Here is a 17103-nt window from a genome sequence, read left to right on the forward strand (position 1 = left end):
ACACCATGTCGACATTGATAGTTCTTCATATTGCATAAGAGAAGATATCTTGCTCACCTAGTTACCTTCTAGGAAGAGGTATACATTACCACCTCAAGCCCTCAATGATTTATATTCAATACAAGTAGTTGCCATAGAATATTAACAAATGTCCTGGATCTAAAGTTTCTGAAGCTAACTGAAAAATATGGGCTGAGTGTCATATGAAGAAACTTGTTTGATCTCTGCGACGTGGAAGTTCCTCGTATTCCTGTGTAAGTACATAAACAGCATTTGTGCTATGTACTATGTGGACCAAACTACCATTGTGGCATTGTCTGTTAGTCTATGGTCTATGTGTTAATTGAACTCAGGAAGATGGAATGGGTGTTGCAGAAGATATATGGGAACACAGGCATTAAATTGGGCCATTTAATGTGCTTTGGCATGCCTTGAGATATGAGTTGAGTGAAATGTAAGGTTATGTCTTATGTGAAGCACTTGTTCAGCCTGTGAAAGAAGATATCAGAGTGCTTGTAAACATGCTCTATGGAGGTCCCTTTTCTTGGATGCTTTAAACAACCAAAATCGTAAGTAATATTTAGTTCAACCAGCTGCTGGTTAGTTACTCCCACCCCCCAAAAAAAGTACTAACCATGGTGGTTGTTGTTATCAGGGAATTGCTGTTGACTAACCTCAATATAACTTGCTGTCATGCCTACTGTTCCTATACTTATCGCAGAGATTGTAATTCTGAGCTGCATAAGAGATCCCATGACATTGTAATGGTTAGTGTCTGAAGATGCGTTCAATAGACAAGCAAGTGATTATTCTTCTTGTTTTAAGCTGAAGGATGTGATTTAAGCCTTAGTAAATAATTTCCTAGAAGGTTAGCGGCTTAGCCCCAGGCTATGTCACTTCGATACCCTATTGTACTTCAGGTGTTGCGTGTCGAATCTTCCGGGACTTTGACATGGCACGACACCCAAATATATGGTGTCCTGTATATGAAATTTTTGTAAAACCTAGAGTGTCGGAGGATCTGACGCTGTGTCGGACACGACACCCAAATCCAAGTCACTTTACCCAAATCCACTGAAGGAGATATTTATGGATCTTTTTAATTTTCTGGCAATGTATTTTCCGATTCACTGAAGGAGATACTTTATAGCTTGAGCATCAGCATGTAAATGTTAAAATATATGTTGCAGTAATATGATTATGGGAGAAGCAGCTCCCTGTCTCTAACTATCTATCATTCTCACCAGTGAGTTTTTTATTTTCACTATTCAGCGTATCGTCTGATATATATAGTTAAGGGATGTTATTTGAAATATACTAAGGTGCATGATGGCAACTTCCTTTCAGATGCTTCTCTCTGTTGCGAAGTCCACTTTCTGTTCTGAAATGTCATGCGCGTTTCTGTTGACAGACTTATTGATGAGGAATACTTCTACAATTATACAGGCAAGCTTGCAGATGAACTATTCTGTATATACTCTGTAGCATTATTTTATCCTGTTTATGGTTCCTTTAATTGGTTAGAGCATGCTGTGTATTCAAAGGAAACCAAAGATGTCAAAGAATAACATGAAAAAGGTTTGTTATTCAGCTTGTTTCTGAATTTTTTATTTTTTACTTTTTATTTTTTTCTGTTCGAGATCCTTTATTGTGTTTGCTATATTGCATGGTTTTGATGATATTCCAAGATTATTAGGGCCTTAAAGTTATTAATTGGATGTAAATGTTATGGATATACTTCGTATGTTTTAACTTAGAGCCATCTTGTCCAAAATATCCATGCCTGTCCTGCAGATGCTTGATTCTCTGCAACTACTTGTTACAATGTTTGATTTGTTGCAATTGCTGTTGAATTGTAATTTGAAATCTTTGTAGTTATTTTGAACTAACTCAGTTACAGAAAAGGAAGCCCCCATCCCACAAGTGGTCAATTCTGTTATGGACTGACTTAGGATTTTCTAATTTAAGGACTAATTAAGATATAAAAGCTTGATAATTTAGATTAATAATGGCAGAATTTGGATACAAAAAGATAGATTAATAGCTTAAGGCCATCACTCTCTTGATAACTTTAGGTTATCACTCTCCTAGTAACTTGAGGTTACTACTCTCAACATTTTTCCTCACAATTCACATGATAGCTAATGCATACACTATCCCTTATTTATACTAAGGCTTAGTTAGAAATAAGGGCTACTAACCTAAAAGTACTAAAATTCCCAAACTACCCTTGTTAATGTTAGTCTATTACAAATTCTTTCTGGTAGTAATTGCAGAGGATATTGCTTATCTCCTATAGCTTCTTCCTTATCTGCCAAGTTTGTTTTTGGACTATTCCACCCTTCTTGGGCTTCACCTGTAGACACAGCTGAGCTGACCTTGCAGCCCACAAAGGAAGTCTAGTTGAGTAATTACTTTGTATCTGCTAAATTGTGAAGAGAGATCATGCTATTTATACCCCACTCTGGATTACATATAATATATTCGTATGAAAAAATGCTCACTTCCCTTTTACAGTGGTATGTTCACTCTTTGAAGATCATGACTACCGTCAATCCTCTCTTTTGTCTTCTAAAATGTAATGTACACTGATTGACAAAAACAGCAGAGTCACAATAATAATTTTGGATCATCTGACAAGATGAGAAAATCAGAAGAATATTATTATGATAAATGTACCATAACACCTAATTTTTGAAATATTTGGGAAAAATTGGTTTGAATATGTTTTTTGACCATTGTTTCATGATGGATTGTGTCAGAAAAAATAACTGCCTATTATGTTTCATGATCATTATGGTCTCTCTTGTATTGGAGCATCCAGTAGAAATTTGTCTATCCTGAAGAAGATTGTCAAGTAGATTTGACATTATAATGCATTTGTTATTTGCAGATGCATATCAATGGCAGGTAATTACGTATCGAAGTTGATGAAAGGGAAATGAGATATCTCTCATGGTGAAATGTAAAACTGCTTATTAAATGGTTCCTGGTTTACAAATTCAGGTTAGTTATTCAACCCATATAAAAACTGTTTTGTTCTTGATGCAAACCATTTTTATTTGTTTTAATATGTCATTCTGTGTTTCTTTTTCAGAATATTGTAACTTATCTATTTACATGCTAGAGATGGGTGCTAACTGCTAAGTTGTTATACTTGCTCATATCTTACTAATCTTAGTATTTGAATCAAAGTTCATATACTACCTCCGTTACATATTATTTGCAACGATTAGACATTTTTCCTCTCTACTTTATGTCAAATCGTTGCAAATAATATGTAACGGAGGTAGTATCTCATATGGTACAAGATCATAAACTAAAAGAATAGAATTTTATGTTTACATAATTTTACATGGAATAGTGGAATGTTGCGCGTATGTGTTACTGATAATGCATCTAAGTTGCCTAGTATCACAAATTCACAAGGGAGATGCCATCATATTGACCACTGTTGCTACATATCACTCCCTTTACCTATATAGCCTTCTTTACCACAAGGCTATGAACAAAGTGGCTACCAAGTTGTCTTTGCTTGGTTATATCCTACATTTCCTACTATAACAATATTCGCTTGGTGTGTAAATTGCTATTGGATTTGTTACTTTCCAGAAAAGGATTTTTTTTTTTATTTATTTATTTATTTTTATTTATTTATTTTTTTTTTATAGAAAGTTTTTACTAATTGACAACTAAGGGTATAATTTGTCAAAATTGTACGGTTAGCAAAAATGTGCCAAATTAGAATTAAAAATAAAATTATAGAGATAATTTTATTAATGAAAATGGAAAATCTGGGACACTATTATTTTTTTGTGTTTACTACGACATGGCATTATGAATTTATGATGCATCCCTGTGAAACATTATTGGTTCATAAAGCTTATTTTTATTATGTTCGTATAAAATACTCTATATTTGAATGTAACTTTTGGTCAAATTTTTTGCAAGCTGTTTCATTTACTGTATGCCTTCATGGCTTCACCTTTTGCCTCGTATCTAGGATACAGAACTTTCTAAATTCATAAATCTTAGCTCAAAAATGCCCCTTATTAGTCAGAGTTCAAATCGTTCCTAAGTCAGATTATATTACTTCCAAGATCTGCAAATTTGCAAACTCTGATTTTTATTCATCCCTCGATTCCATGACCCCTTTTGCTTCATTACACTTGGTCCTTTCTAAAGAACTATGAGTAGCATAATTAATGGTCAGTGTTTCAAATTTTTAGTAGTTCACTGTTCATCTGACTTGTGTAACCAACTAACTACTATTAAGCAAAAAAAACCTTGAATTCTCTTAAGTAAAACAAAGGTTTTAATGGGGTTAAAGGATATTGATTTTAGTCATTCAGTGTCAGATGGTTAACATATTAGCCATTCTGCCTTTCTCTTCTTAATCCAAGGAAAATGGAACACCTGACTACCTAAAGAGAGGATTGGTATTTTGCTTCTATGTCTGAACAAGTGTGAAAAGTTCTGTTGGTGTAAATGTAAAATATATCTTGTTTCTATTGAGAATTTGTTGAAGGGTCAATCACTTATGAAAGTGACACCGTGATTGTGAAGGATCATTTCATTGTTGCTCTAGTTAGGAGCTCTGGGCCAGGAATGTTAATACTGATTTGACTCAATTCCTCACTGCCTGGTCAAGAATATACTCAATCTAGCTGGCAGCATTGCATCTTGCTTTAAAAAGGTTGAAGGAGTAACAATTGGGATGGAAATTATCTCCTAGTCAACCAAATTCCTTCCTTTTCCATGGATATAAATGGGCCAAGGAAAAGGCAAGTCTAGAGTCAATTTCTATTAGTCAACCATAGTATTCTTTTCTTTTCCACTTTGTTGTTCCTTCTGTGCTGTTTCATATTTCTTGTTATCACACTTGGATTGTTACTATCAGTGATACGTAAACCACATAATGTTTCTTGTGATGCACTTTTCATTGATTGTGAGTTTTGTGACTTCTATGGAAAAAGGTATGCACTTAATATTCTAACCCATTTTAAGGGAATTGGGGGACATATGAAAATAAAAATTCAAAACAAAGCAAAACAAAATGCCAATGCTTGAACTAAAGCAATAACTTATCTGATCTCTGAAATTACTTCTATGATGGAATGTGTATATTACAGATTAAGCTGCGTCAAAAATGTAGATCTTTGTTTAAGAGGATTCTCAAATTTTATAGTGTTACAATTTCTCCAAGTGACTCGGAAATTAATGGAAAAGTTTCTATAATGTAATCTTATTTGGTAAGAAAATACTTAAGAGGAAACGTTGTCCTCAAAAGATAAGGAAGAGTAGGGAAGATGCCACGACAATTATGTTTTTTTTTTCCTGTTTTTCTAACATTATTAGGTTTGAATTTAGATTCATACTGTCAAGCATGAACATAGTCAAGCAATACAGTCAAAGATACAGTTGACTCCTTCCAAAAAAAAAACAGTTGACATGTCTTTTTGATTATCATCCTGTATTTTCTTTGTTTTTCCAATAATCTAACATTTTAATAATCCCTATATTATTTTTTGTTGGTTATGCTTTGACCATTTTTCTCACAATAAGAATTCAAACGTAACCAACAGATAGAAACTGAGGGAGTAACATATGTTTGTTCCTATATGCTTCTAACTTATGGTTGTTCTTTGTAGCTTATGCACTTCTTGTAGGAAATTAGGAACTAGAAGTTCATCATTTTTTATATCAATAGAGAGTACAAAATGGGCTGTCTTCAGCATCCCATACTTGTTTCCCAAAATGTATAACTTCTACTGTTGGCTTATTCAATACTAATGACTAAGGTTAGTACGAGTCAATTGGTCTTTTTAGTTTTTACTATAATGATGCAGCGGATAGAATTGACCTAATATGAACCATTTTCTTCCTGCCCCTTGGCGAGGGCTATTATTCTGAATCCATAGTCAGCGGAAAGAAAAAAAAAAAGAGTCAAGTATGATTTGACCATTGCTACCAAAATCCAGGGAACAAAGGTTAGCATGTAAATTTCCTATAATCCTATAAATCTGTGGTTTGAAGTCGAATCTCTGCGTTCAGATTGCAAGTTGTGTGAGTAAAGATTAATAGTTGAAATTTGGCTACCTTAAACGTGATTTGAGAAGTTAGATATTCAAGGTGAATTTTTGCATTCATATTCATGAATTGCAGGGTAACATAATTCAAGGCCGTTGTGTCAAAAACCTCACCATATAGTCCCATCTATTGAGATAGGAATGTATATTGTGATATGATATTATGAGAATAATATCATATAAGATATTATTGTGAAAAGATATACGTAAGATATTGAGTTTAGGAAGTTAAGATAATAAGGAATATTAGGGTTAGGTATTCCTACTGTCTATATATATTGTAATGTGACCAACTATTATGAATGGGAAATATAGAGTTAAATTTCGAAACAATATGAAAATGGGCCTGGGCTACCCGAACAAGGAGGAGGAGAGTTTGGTCCACAAACAAGGCTTTGGAGCTTCCATACTAAAACCAATTGGCAATAGTAGGAGTTACTCCTCTACCTTATAAAGTGGAACCACATCTCCTCTTTCTCCAATGTGGGACACTCACAAGTGATACATATTGGGTTCCAACACCATCAGATGGACAGATTTAAGAAGATACAAAGTTAACGGAATTCCTAGAATATTCCTGGACATTATCCTAGAAGACTTAGCTAGCGTGCATTTCACTTGTGTTTTAAATGCTAGTCAGCTTTAGACCATGTCATAAAATGTAGTATAAATTTAAAAGTCTAGGAGTTATCAAACATCACAAAATAATACAAAGATAATATGCAACAACAGCAACAAAAAATGGGGGTGGACTATGAGAGAACATTACTCTTTTTTCCATGAGTGATTTCCGTTTATATGTTCCTTCTTCTTCACTTCATAAGAAACACCTTCTGTTCTTCGTTATCTTATTGATACTGTATTTTGCTACTTGTGCTGGTACTGCTACTACCTCTAGCATTAGTTCTGATGCCAGAGGTAACATGACTGACCATTTTGCACTGTTAGCCTTAAAGAGCAAGATACAAAGAGATCCAAAAGGGGCCTTAAATTCCTGGAATCATTCCCTTCATCATTGTCACTGGGAAGGGATTACATGTGGCCACCGCCACAAAAGGGTTGTCCTCATAGACTTGTCGTCAAGAGGTTTGGTTGGTACCATATCCCCATATATAGGAAACCTCACATTTCTCCATAATGTAATTCTTCATAACAACTCGTTAGGAGGTTCAATTCCTGCTCAGATCGGTTTCCTACTCAGGCTGTCAGGCCTGAGTTTATACCAAAACTCACTCACTGGGGCAATTCCAGTCACCTTATCTAAGTGCCTTCACCTTGAGTATCTTGATATAAGTGAGAACAATCTGGTTGGCAGATTCCCCCAAGAACTTAGCTCCCTTTCTATGCTTAAAGGTTTGTATATTCATAGCAACAATTTAAAGGGACCTATTTTTAGAACTATTCAGAACTTTACCTCTTTAGAATTCTTATCTGGATCATTTAATTCCTTCGAGGGAACAATTCCTGAAACCATAGGTCAGCTGAAAAATCTCTCTTTCATTGCCTTTGGGTCAAACCATCTTACTGGGATGGTCCCTCCCTCTATCTATAATCTCTCGTATCTTACCGTGCTTTCATTTCATTACAACCAACTTCATGGAAGTCTTCCAACAAACATAGCATCCACACTTCCACGCCTTAGTGTTCTTAACCTGGCTGGTAACCAGTTTTCTGGACCTCTTCCAGTTTCCTTGTCAAATCTTTCGGGTCTTACTCGCCTTGAACTCCGTAAAAATAGATTTAAGGGTAAAGTATCAATAAACCTTGGACGCGTAAAACATCTCCAGACACTACTTATCAATCACAACCACCTAGGAAGTGGAGATGCTGATGATTTGAAATTTGTAGCTTCCTTGGTCAATTGCAGTGAATTGACGGCTCTTGATGTGGGTTCCAACTATTTTGGAGGTGTATTACCAAAATCCATGGTCAATCTGTCAACCAGAATTAGATCACTAGGCTTCGACAACAATATGTTATCTGGTGAAGTTCCTGTAGGTATGAGTCGTTTGTTTAACCTTGTCCTCTTGAACCTGTATGGCAACCAATTAACAGGAACAATTCCTACTGATATTGGAAAGCTTCATAACCTAGGAGGACTAGACTTTAGCTCAAACAGATTAACTGGCACAATTCCTGAGTCTTTAGGGAACTTATCCAAGTTAAGTGAGCTTCAATTGTATGCCAATTTATTGGAAGGAACCATACCTGTTAGTCTTGGGAATTGCCAAAATATTAATTTCTTGATTATGACTCAAAATCAACTCACTGGAACTATACCAAAGGAACTTTTTGAGGGTTTAACTAACCTGGTTGAATTAGGTCTAGCACAAAACCATCTGGAAGGACCACTTCCTTTTGAGGTAAGCAAGCAATTGAGCCTGGTAGGGTTAGATATTTCTAACAATAAGTTGTCTGGTGAAGTACAAAGTGGCCTTGCTAGTTGTGTCAGCCTGTTGTACTTGTATATGCAAGGTAATTTCTTCCACGGACCTATTACTTCCTCATTGAGCTTTCTTAAAAGTATGCAGGAACTTGACCTTTCTCTGAACAAGCTCTCTGGCCATATTTCTGGGTACTTTTCAAAATTTGCCTTAACATATCTGAATTTATCGTATAACGACTTTGATGGTGAGGTTCCTGTAGATGGTATTTTTGCTAATGCAAGTGTGGTGTCCCTCATGGGAAATGAAAAGCTTTGTGGTGGCATCTTTGAATTGCATCTACCAAGGTGCACAAGAAAAGAAGCAACTAAAAAGAAACTCTCTCTCAAGCTCAAACTGATTATATCTTGTGGTTGTGCATTTATTGGTGTGGCCATCTTGTTTTCTTTGTATTGGATTCATCACAAAAAGAAACAAGAACTCTCTCTCACCAGATCATATTTTAGGGAGCCTTTCTTGAAAGTGTCGTACAATATGCTGTTAAAAGCAACAGATGGATTCTCTACATCAAATTTACTTGGTGCAGGTACGTATGGGTCTGTATTTAAAGGGGTGCTTGAGCCAAACCAAATGGTGGTTGCTGTGAAAGTACTCAAGCTTCAACAGCAAGGTGCTTCAAGGAGTTTTCTAAAAGAGTGCGAGGCATTAAGAAACATACGTCATCGAAATCTTGTCAGAATCATAACAGCTTGCTCTAGTATTGATTTTCAGGGTAATGATTTTAAAGCTCTTCTGTATGAGTTTCTGCATGGTGGGAGCCTGGAGAGCTGGTTGCACTCAATTGAGGACAATAGCAATGAGATTCTTGAAGTTGGATTAAAGCTCACCCTTCTTCAGAGGGTGAATATTGCTCTTGACGTGGCTTGTGCACTTGATTATCTCCACCATGGCTGTGAAAAATCTATTGTGCACCGTGACTTAAAACCAAGCAATGTCATACTTGACAATGATATGGTTGCTCATGTTGGAGATTTTGGTCTCAGCAAGGTTTGTTCCACAATCCTCATACCCAAATCAGAGTAGTTCAGCTGGAGTTAAAGGGACTATTGGTTATGCTGCACCAGGTAGTTTCTACAAAGTTGCTTCTTTAATGACTCGTTTTCCTTTCTAAACTCTATCTCCTTGCTTCCTTAGCATAACTTTTTTCTTTATTACCTCCCTTTTTAGCCTGCATAAATATATGAAATCTAAAGCAGATTTGGTAAGCCGACTACTTTTTTTCTAGTTTATTTATTTATTTTTTATTTTTTGTTTTTATTTTATTATTATTATTATTATTTTTTTTTACTCAATACTTTATTATTGGTGCAAAATTTTGGTGATGCATCAAATATAAGATTACAAAATAGGAACACCCAACTGTGACTATCCCAAAAGTATAAAAATGTGTTTATTCACAGAGGCAGTATATTAAAGGAGTATTTCCTTTTAGTATGAAGCTATTCTTCTCTTATGTTCATGAGTTCATAAGAGAAGTTTTTTCTGTATCAGTCTTATCTGATGAATAATTATTTGTGGACAGAGTATGGGCTTGGAGCTGATGCGTCAACAGCTGGTGATGTTTACAGCTTTGGAATCCTGCTTCTAGAAATGATGACAGGCAAACGACCCACTGATGAAGCTTTCATTGAAGGTCTCAACCTTCACACTTACGTGAAGACAGCTTTACCTGATAATGTGATGCAGATTGTTGATCCAAGTCTTTTGGACAATCTTGATTATGCAGTCAGCGATACCAGAATTTATAGAGAAGCTACAAGTGCACAGAGGATAAGTTACATGGTCTCAGTGATGGAGATTGGGGTGACATGCTCAATGGAGTCAGCTCAAGATCGGATGAGCATAACTGATGCTTACGGTGAACTCCAAAGCATTAAAGCTATCATTCTTTGAGGTAAGAATTCACTTCCTTTCCCCTTAAAATTTTAAAGTAGTTACAGTTCTTTAAGTTTATCTAAAATCTGAATTCATGAATATCACATCATATAGCACATCATTGTAAAGCGGTTTGGTCTAAGAATTAAGCTAAATATCTAACAATTATGCCAATTACTCTGTCTGACTGCAATGCCCTGCTTTAATTAGTAAATGATTATTAGTTTATTACCCTTACATATACAGTTATACCGTTCTATTATTATACAAAAATATATCTAACATGTTAGCTAACAAATTAACGATTATGGGGTATACCCAATCATTGTTAGCTAGCGTGTTAGGTTTTCTTGATTTAATTCATACTTATGGTGTTCAAATTTTTCTGTGGGAGCAGGACGTTGATCGCAGGATGTTGATTGTACAGCACAACCCTTCTGTGAAAGAAGACTTATATCTTTGGTACTCACCACCAGACTTGTTCCAAAAAAAATGCTGTCTCTTTTTATTCTATGATGCTGTCACCAGTTGACAAATTACAAAAACTGTTGTAATACCAGTAGTAAATATAAACACAGAATTTTGTGTCGACTACATGTTATTTAGAACTACTTATTCAGAAAGTTTTTTTTTTAATTATTATTATTATTATTGTTGTTAATTAATTAAGAAATAAGTATCTGATGTGTTCGGTTCTTGCTCTTTTATTAGATTCTTTTCCCCTTTGAATCTTTGAAGAACAATTCGTTTCATGACCTAGCTTGGTTATTTCATAAAAGGGCAAAGTAGTACTCTTTAAGTATTCAATGCACAATTTTTAAACACCAAAACAAGATTAAATACGTTCACATTGTTAGCTACTCATTGACTAATTGGCTAATTGCCTATAGGTACAGATATAAGCACTCCCAATCTTCCATGCTTTATCTCCACACTTCCGAGTCCTATGGCAAAACGGGCATTGATAACCACAGAGGAGTGCCAATATAACAAGGCAGAAGCGTTAAAAACCTTGTTCCCCACTTGTAAGTTGTAACTAGCCAGAGTTACAGATGCTTGGATAGAATCGCTTCCACCACGCCTTGCGCTATTGGGTGATAGCAGGCCCGTGTTTCTGCAAACACCCTTTTTGCCAATATTTTCTCTTCTTCCTTTCCAGGACCTTGCACAAGGTAAGTATAAAGGGGGCGAAGATACTTCATCCTCCCAACCTCCTTTAAGGTCTTCTCTACCTCACCATAATAATCTCGGCAACCAGATGAAATTGCCAGTTGAAGAAATGCCACTTTCACTTCATAGTCTTTTGATTCTGCAAGTCGGTAGCGTGCATCCAGTGCTGACACCTGTTAATCAATCAAAAGATTCCTTATGCTTGGTTCAATAATACATGGTACATGTGACAACTTTACATCAATGTTAAAACACGACTTCAAATTATTCCATATGCCTTATGCTTCTGATAGGACATGCAAGAAAATAGAAACAGCCAAAGCTTCATGTTTACCTAACTTATTTCATGACCCAGTTCAAAAAGAACAAAATATTTGTAATGGGAGGTTTCTAGTACAGAGAGAGAGAGATTCACAGAAAATGGAGTGGTGATGTGACATGGAGTAAATTGCTAAATATTGCACACATAAGAAGGCTATCGACTGATGAAATGAGCAGCGACCACTTGGACGACGATGGACTAAAAAATTATGACCAATCAATAAAATTTAACATAATATGATTCCTGCAGTTGTTCTTAATCCATTCTAAGATAATGGAGATAACTCCAAAGATTCATGAAACAATGCAAATACCCTGTTAAATAATCTATAGCATCCCACAATCATGCTACTTTCAAGCACAAATGACATCTCACCAAACTCAACAACAGTAACAGTTTAAAATATATCAGTGATATAACAAGGAAAAATTTTGCATGATAATTACAAGCGGAAAAATAGATCAAATAAATGACAGCAGAAATGCTTTGACAACAAGAGGAAATGCTACCTGTGAAGCTTCAACAGATTTAGGCAGGAACTCTAAGTACAGCTCCCATTCCTGCCCTCCCCATTCAGCAACTTCGTCATCCCTTGGCATCCGCCCATTTATGAATTCATGCGCAAGGGATGTAATCTTAGTATAAAGCTTGGATTCCGGTGCCAGAGCATCAGGTGGAATTCCTGTGCCCTCAGTCCACAGCTCCAAATTGATTTCCTTTTCTATGTCAGGGACATTAGCTTTCAGGAAGTCCAAGAAGGTCTCAGTATCAATTGACTGGAACTTAAAGGTGGTAATATACTTCTTAACGAATTCATCAAAAGCAGGTCTGCCAATCTGCAAAATCATAGAGCAACAGAGTGCATATATCCCTAGTTAATCTGTGTAAACATTAATACCCTTGTAACATACTACTTATGAAGTATAAAGTCGATCTAACAAACCTGACGTTCAATGCGCCAAAGGAACTGAAAGCCTTTCTCATATGGAACCTGTGAATATACATCATCTGGATCCACTCCTTCTTGGTTTGTTTTAAGCTTTGTAAATTCCATGTTGTCTTTAAATCTTTCCATTTCATCATTCAAGCCTTTCCAACCTATACCAATATTTAAAGCAGCCCTGTCTTCCCCTTGCACCACCTCAACAATTCTTCTTTCTGCGTAAGTTGTAAAACCCTGAATATCACAAACAGAAAAGGTTAGTAGTTCTATACATGATATTAAAGGTTAGCAGTTTCAAACATGATGACCAATTAAGTTTTCAAGGGCCAAAATTGAACAATTTTAAGGCCTGGAGACATTCCATTCATGATCCAATTTCAAACTGGTAAAATAGCAAACTTAGCTTACATGTACTTTCAAGATAAGCAATACAAATATATAGTAATTTATTGTAAATTTGCAGTACAGAATTTAATATGTATGCAACACGTTTACTCTATTTGTTTTAATCTCCCTCTCCCCAACAAAATAAAAGAAAGAAGGTTTGCAAGTATTGCAACCTTTGATTCTCTATTCATCATTTTATTTTAGTATCTGAAGATAAAAACGCTCTTCACTACAAACAGTAAACTGACTAAACTCTCACTATTGACTTAAAATCTGTTTTGACCCTTGACAAACAGTAAACTCTCACTATTGACTAAAGTAAAAGTAACAATTACCAGGGACAATTATCCTGTTACAGTAACATCCATGGTCATATGATTACTGCAGCTATCACTCTGAATCAAGCACACAACAAAATATATGAAAATAGTCCAACATTTAGCAATATGATATACGTATTTCCGAATACCCACACCAGAAGTACTGAATTGCATGTTTGGTAGACAGTGATGAAATGAAATTGAGATGCATAAAACCTATATTGTCAACAGGGTAAGATGTACCTCATTCAACCAAAAGTGTTCGTTATTCTTATTGGTAATTAAATTTCCAGTCCAGCTGTGGGCAAGTTCATGAGCCACCACTTGCGCTCCAGTTGCATCCCCTTTAATGACCGTAGGTGTTAGAAACACCATCCTTGGGTTCTCCATACCTCCATATGGAAAGCTAGGAGGCAGAACTAACAAATCAAACCTTTCCCAATCATAAGGTCCAAATAACTTCTCCCCTTGTCTAATCATATCCTCAGTTCCTGCAAACTCTCTTGCAGCTGAATCTAAAACTGAAGGCACTGACTCAGCATACACTCTCGTCCTTGGACCTACCTCTCTGTGGCTAATTTCTCCAACTGCAAATGCAAAAAGGTATGGTGGTATTGGCTGCTCCATGACAAACTCCTCCACAATCCTATCTTCCGCACACCACATTGAATCATCACATGCTGCTCCTGCCTCACCTGTGAATCAACATTGTCCATCATAATGTAGATCAAAACTTGGAACATTGATATGTCACAGAGCTTAACCATACTACTTCGAAAGTTCAAATTTATATTTAATTTTAAAATACGCAGTATGAGTAACATGATAGTAAGAAACATGCATGATTTTTCATGGCCAAATCTTTTCACTAGAAAAATTCTGTCATTTACTAGAATAAGCAGATTCGAACATTAATACTCCACTAACTAAGCAGGACACTGCTGCAGATTTTCAAAACAAAATAAATCAACCAAGAAATGTAATAAGTATATCAAAACATTGACCACAACCAGGGACAATGGAAAGACCAAACAAAAAGATGTATGGACAGTACTACAGTCCTACTCCTACCACTCCATAAAAGCCCCCCAACCCCACCCCCCTCCTCCTGCTCCCCACCAACTCGCACGCATGGGCGCGCACACATTTGAAATCAACCTTTGATAAAAGTGACCATATTATCATTAGTGATTGCTCTTGTGAAGCTATGATGCCCACCTATAGAGTGGGAGCAAGATCCTGCTCTACCTTCAAAATTACTTTCTACAAAACATTCTATAATTCATCTTGTTTACAGCAAAGGTCAAAGTTTGATCTCAAGCACCACAAAAGGAAAATTAGAGACGTATATACCAGGCAAAGGATACAATTTTACAAGCTAAAATAAGATATCACATAGATACAACATTCTTCATAATTAAAAACAAGATATGCAACTTCAAAACTACTCATCTTCAAAAATAATTTTTATTATTCATCCTATTTACTTTTGTATAAAGGCCAAAGTTCCATCTTAGAAGCCACTTAAAAAATATCAGAGACATACACAGGACAGAATATATAATCTTATATCACTTTTTTTTTTTTCTTAGAAACCAAGATATCACATGAATGAAACATTCTTCATAAATGTATAAACGAAGTATACAGTTACCCACCCAGTGACCCAACCCAATAAAAAAATAAAAAATAAATAAAATATTAAGTCTTTCTTGATTTACCAAAAATCAAAAAATTGTTAAGCAGACAATTCATACTCCATTCCAACTTAACTGTCCATTTTATTCTCCAAATTTCGCAATCTACAATAGCTTAGATAAAAAAAAAATGGTACCAATTGAAACCTTTCTTCAATAGTCTAATACACTTTCACTATTCTAAACATTGGTTTATTCTTTATGGTTGCGAGTATTCATTACTTGACAGAATTAATTTAATTCATAATAGTAAGAAAAAACAATGATCTCACCAGCAGTAGGAACACGGCGCTCGACATGTCGAGCAGACATAACAGCAGACAGAACCCGAGGGATATTGATCTTCGCCGAATACGTGATCCTCGCCGCCGGAGTATCCTGGCAAGGAAAAATCGACCTCGCATGAATCGCCTGACATTGAGTATAAACAAACGGCAACGTCTTATTAAACGTCTGAGGAGGCGTCAGCCATTGAAGAGCAGAAGAATTAGGCGAAGTTTGAAACGAAACAAGAAACTTGGATTGATCAGAGAGAGTAACAGTGAGAAGAGCACCTTTAATGGGGTCAATTTCAGAGGAGAGAGAAAATGGAATTGGGGTTTTGGTATCAGGGTCGATAATGGAGGTTATCGAAAGAGCGCGAGTATCGAGGGAGAGGTCGCCGGAGAAAGGGGAGGAGAGAGAGAGAAGAGCGGAGGAGTAGATGATTGAGGAAGAGAAGTCGAAGAAGAGAGAGAGTGAGATGTGGGTAGTGAAAGGGTGAGATGAATTTGTGTATGAGTGAGGATCGATTGACGACGCCATTGATGGAGGAGTTAGGGTTTTGAAGGTTTAACAATGGCGGAAAAGAGGGGAGGAGAGAGAAAGGAGGAGGAGTGAAAGAGTGAAGTGAAAATGGGAGTGTTGGGAGTGATTTATGCAAAGTGTAAAGGGGGGTGTGATATGTGTCAGAGTGTCAGAGGATATGTGTTTTGTTTAATTTTTTTTAGGGTTTTAAATTTGGAGGGAGAATAAATTAAAGGTGTACTATGTGTTTTTATTAAGGTTTTGTTGACAAATCAATAGTATTCCGTGAAAATAAGGTCCGTTCAAATTTAGTGAATTGAGCTAAATTGAACTGATTAAAGTCGAACTTGAGCTGAACTGAACTAATTGAAGTTGAACTTAAATTGAATTGAACTAATTGGAGCTGAACTGAACTGAATAGAGCTAAAATGAATATTTTATGGGATAATGAAATTAGGAGCTCAACTGAACTGAACTGAATTGATTGGAGCTGAACTGAACTGGACTGATAGGAGCTTAATTGAATTGAAATTAAACTGAAGTGAATAGACCCTAATTTATATTTTGCGTGGGGTAAAATTAAAGTTTTATTTTATAACTAGTTTGGAGTTTGGGCGATAGTGCGATATTCCATGTTATGTTAAAAAGTGAAAAAAAAAAATACATTTATAAAAATGGTAAAAATTAGTTGGGGATAGAAAGAGGTAGTAGTATTTGTTTTACAATTAAGTAGGGAATTGCATATAATGCTAAAAAACTTTTAGAATACTTAATCAAAAGTTACAATTCATGAATGTAAATTAAGTAATAAAGTGACATTAATTTTGGAATAAAGTGATGACATAAGAATAACACATGTGGTTAACATGCATGTTAATCCCTTGAGTTTTAATAATATTATAGATTATAGATTGAGAGTATTATCTTTGTTCAAAATAGAAGAGATTGTCCAATTTAACACACATGGCGCCAAATGTCCTATATATATTGACCTTATTTTCTTTGTGTTTTATTAATTGTTACACTATGACTTTTTTTTTATTATTTACATAATGATTTTGATTTGATTA

The 17103-nt window shown here is 35.5% G+C and overlaps 1 protein-coding gene and 1 pseudogene across 3 annotated transcripts; one reads left to right on the forward strand and one right to left on the reverse strand.

Annotated features, from left to right (window-relative positions):
• The first annotated feature begins 5613 nt into the window (after positions 1-5613).
• LOC145556188 (putative receptor-like protein kinase At3g47110 pseudogene) lies at positions 5614-11053 on the forward strand (annotated as a pseudogene). 2 transcript variants are annotated; one of them, XR_014091795.1, is made up of 3 exons: positions 5614-9597; positions 10056-10427; positions 10806-11053. The product of XR_014091795.1 is annotated as a putative receptor-like protein kinase At3g47110 pseudogene, transcript variant X2 (transcript). The 2 variants fall into 2 exon arrangements; XR_014091794.1 differs by having other exon boundaries at positions 5614-10427.
• Positions 11054-11155: 102 nt separating this feature from the next.
• Positions 11156-16166, reverse strand: LOC145641918 (leucine aminopeptidase-like). The gene is made up of 5 exons (XM_081692947.1): positions 15520-16166; positions 13794-14245; positions 12844-13077; positions 12410-12736; positions 11156-11751 (listed from the first exon to the last, which is right to left on the reverse strand). The coding sequence occupies exons 1-5, from the start codon at positions 16049-16051 to the stop codon at positions 11455-11457; spliced, it is 1842 nt and encodes a 613-aa protein (XP_081549073.1). The 5' UTR covers positions 16052-16166; the 3' UTR covers positions 11156-11454.
• Between the last annotated feature and the right edge of the window lie 937 nt (positions 16167-17103).

This window comes from Chenopodium album, chromosome 8, assembly GCF_948465745.1.
Source record: "Chenopodium album chromosome 8, dcCheAlbu1.1, whole genome shotgun sequence".
Taxonomy (NCBI): Eukaryota; Viridiplantae; Streptophyta; class Magnoliopsida; order Caryophyllales; family Amaranthaceae; genus Chenopodium; species Chenopodium album.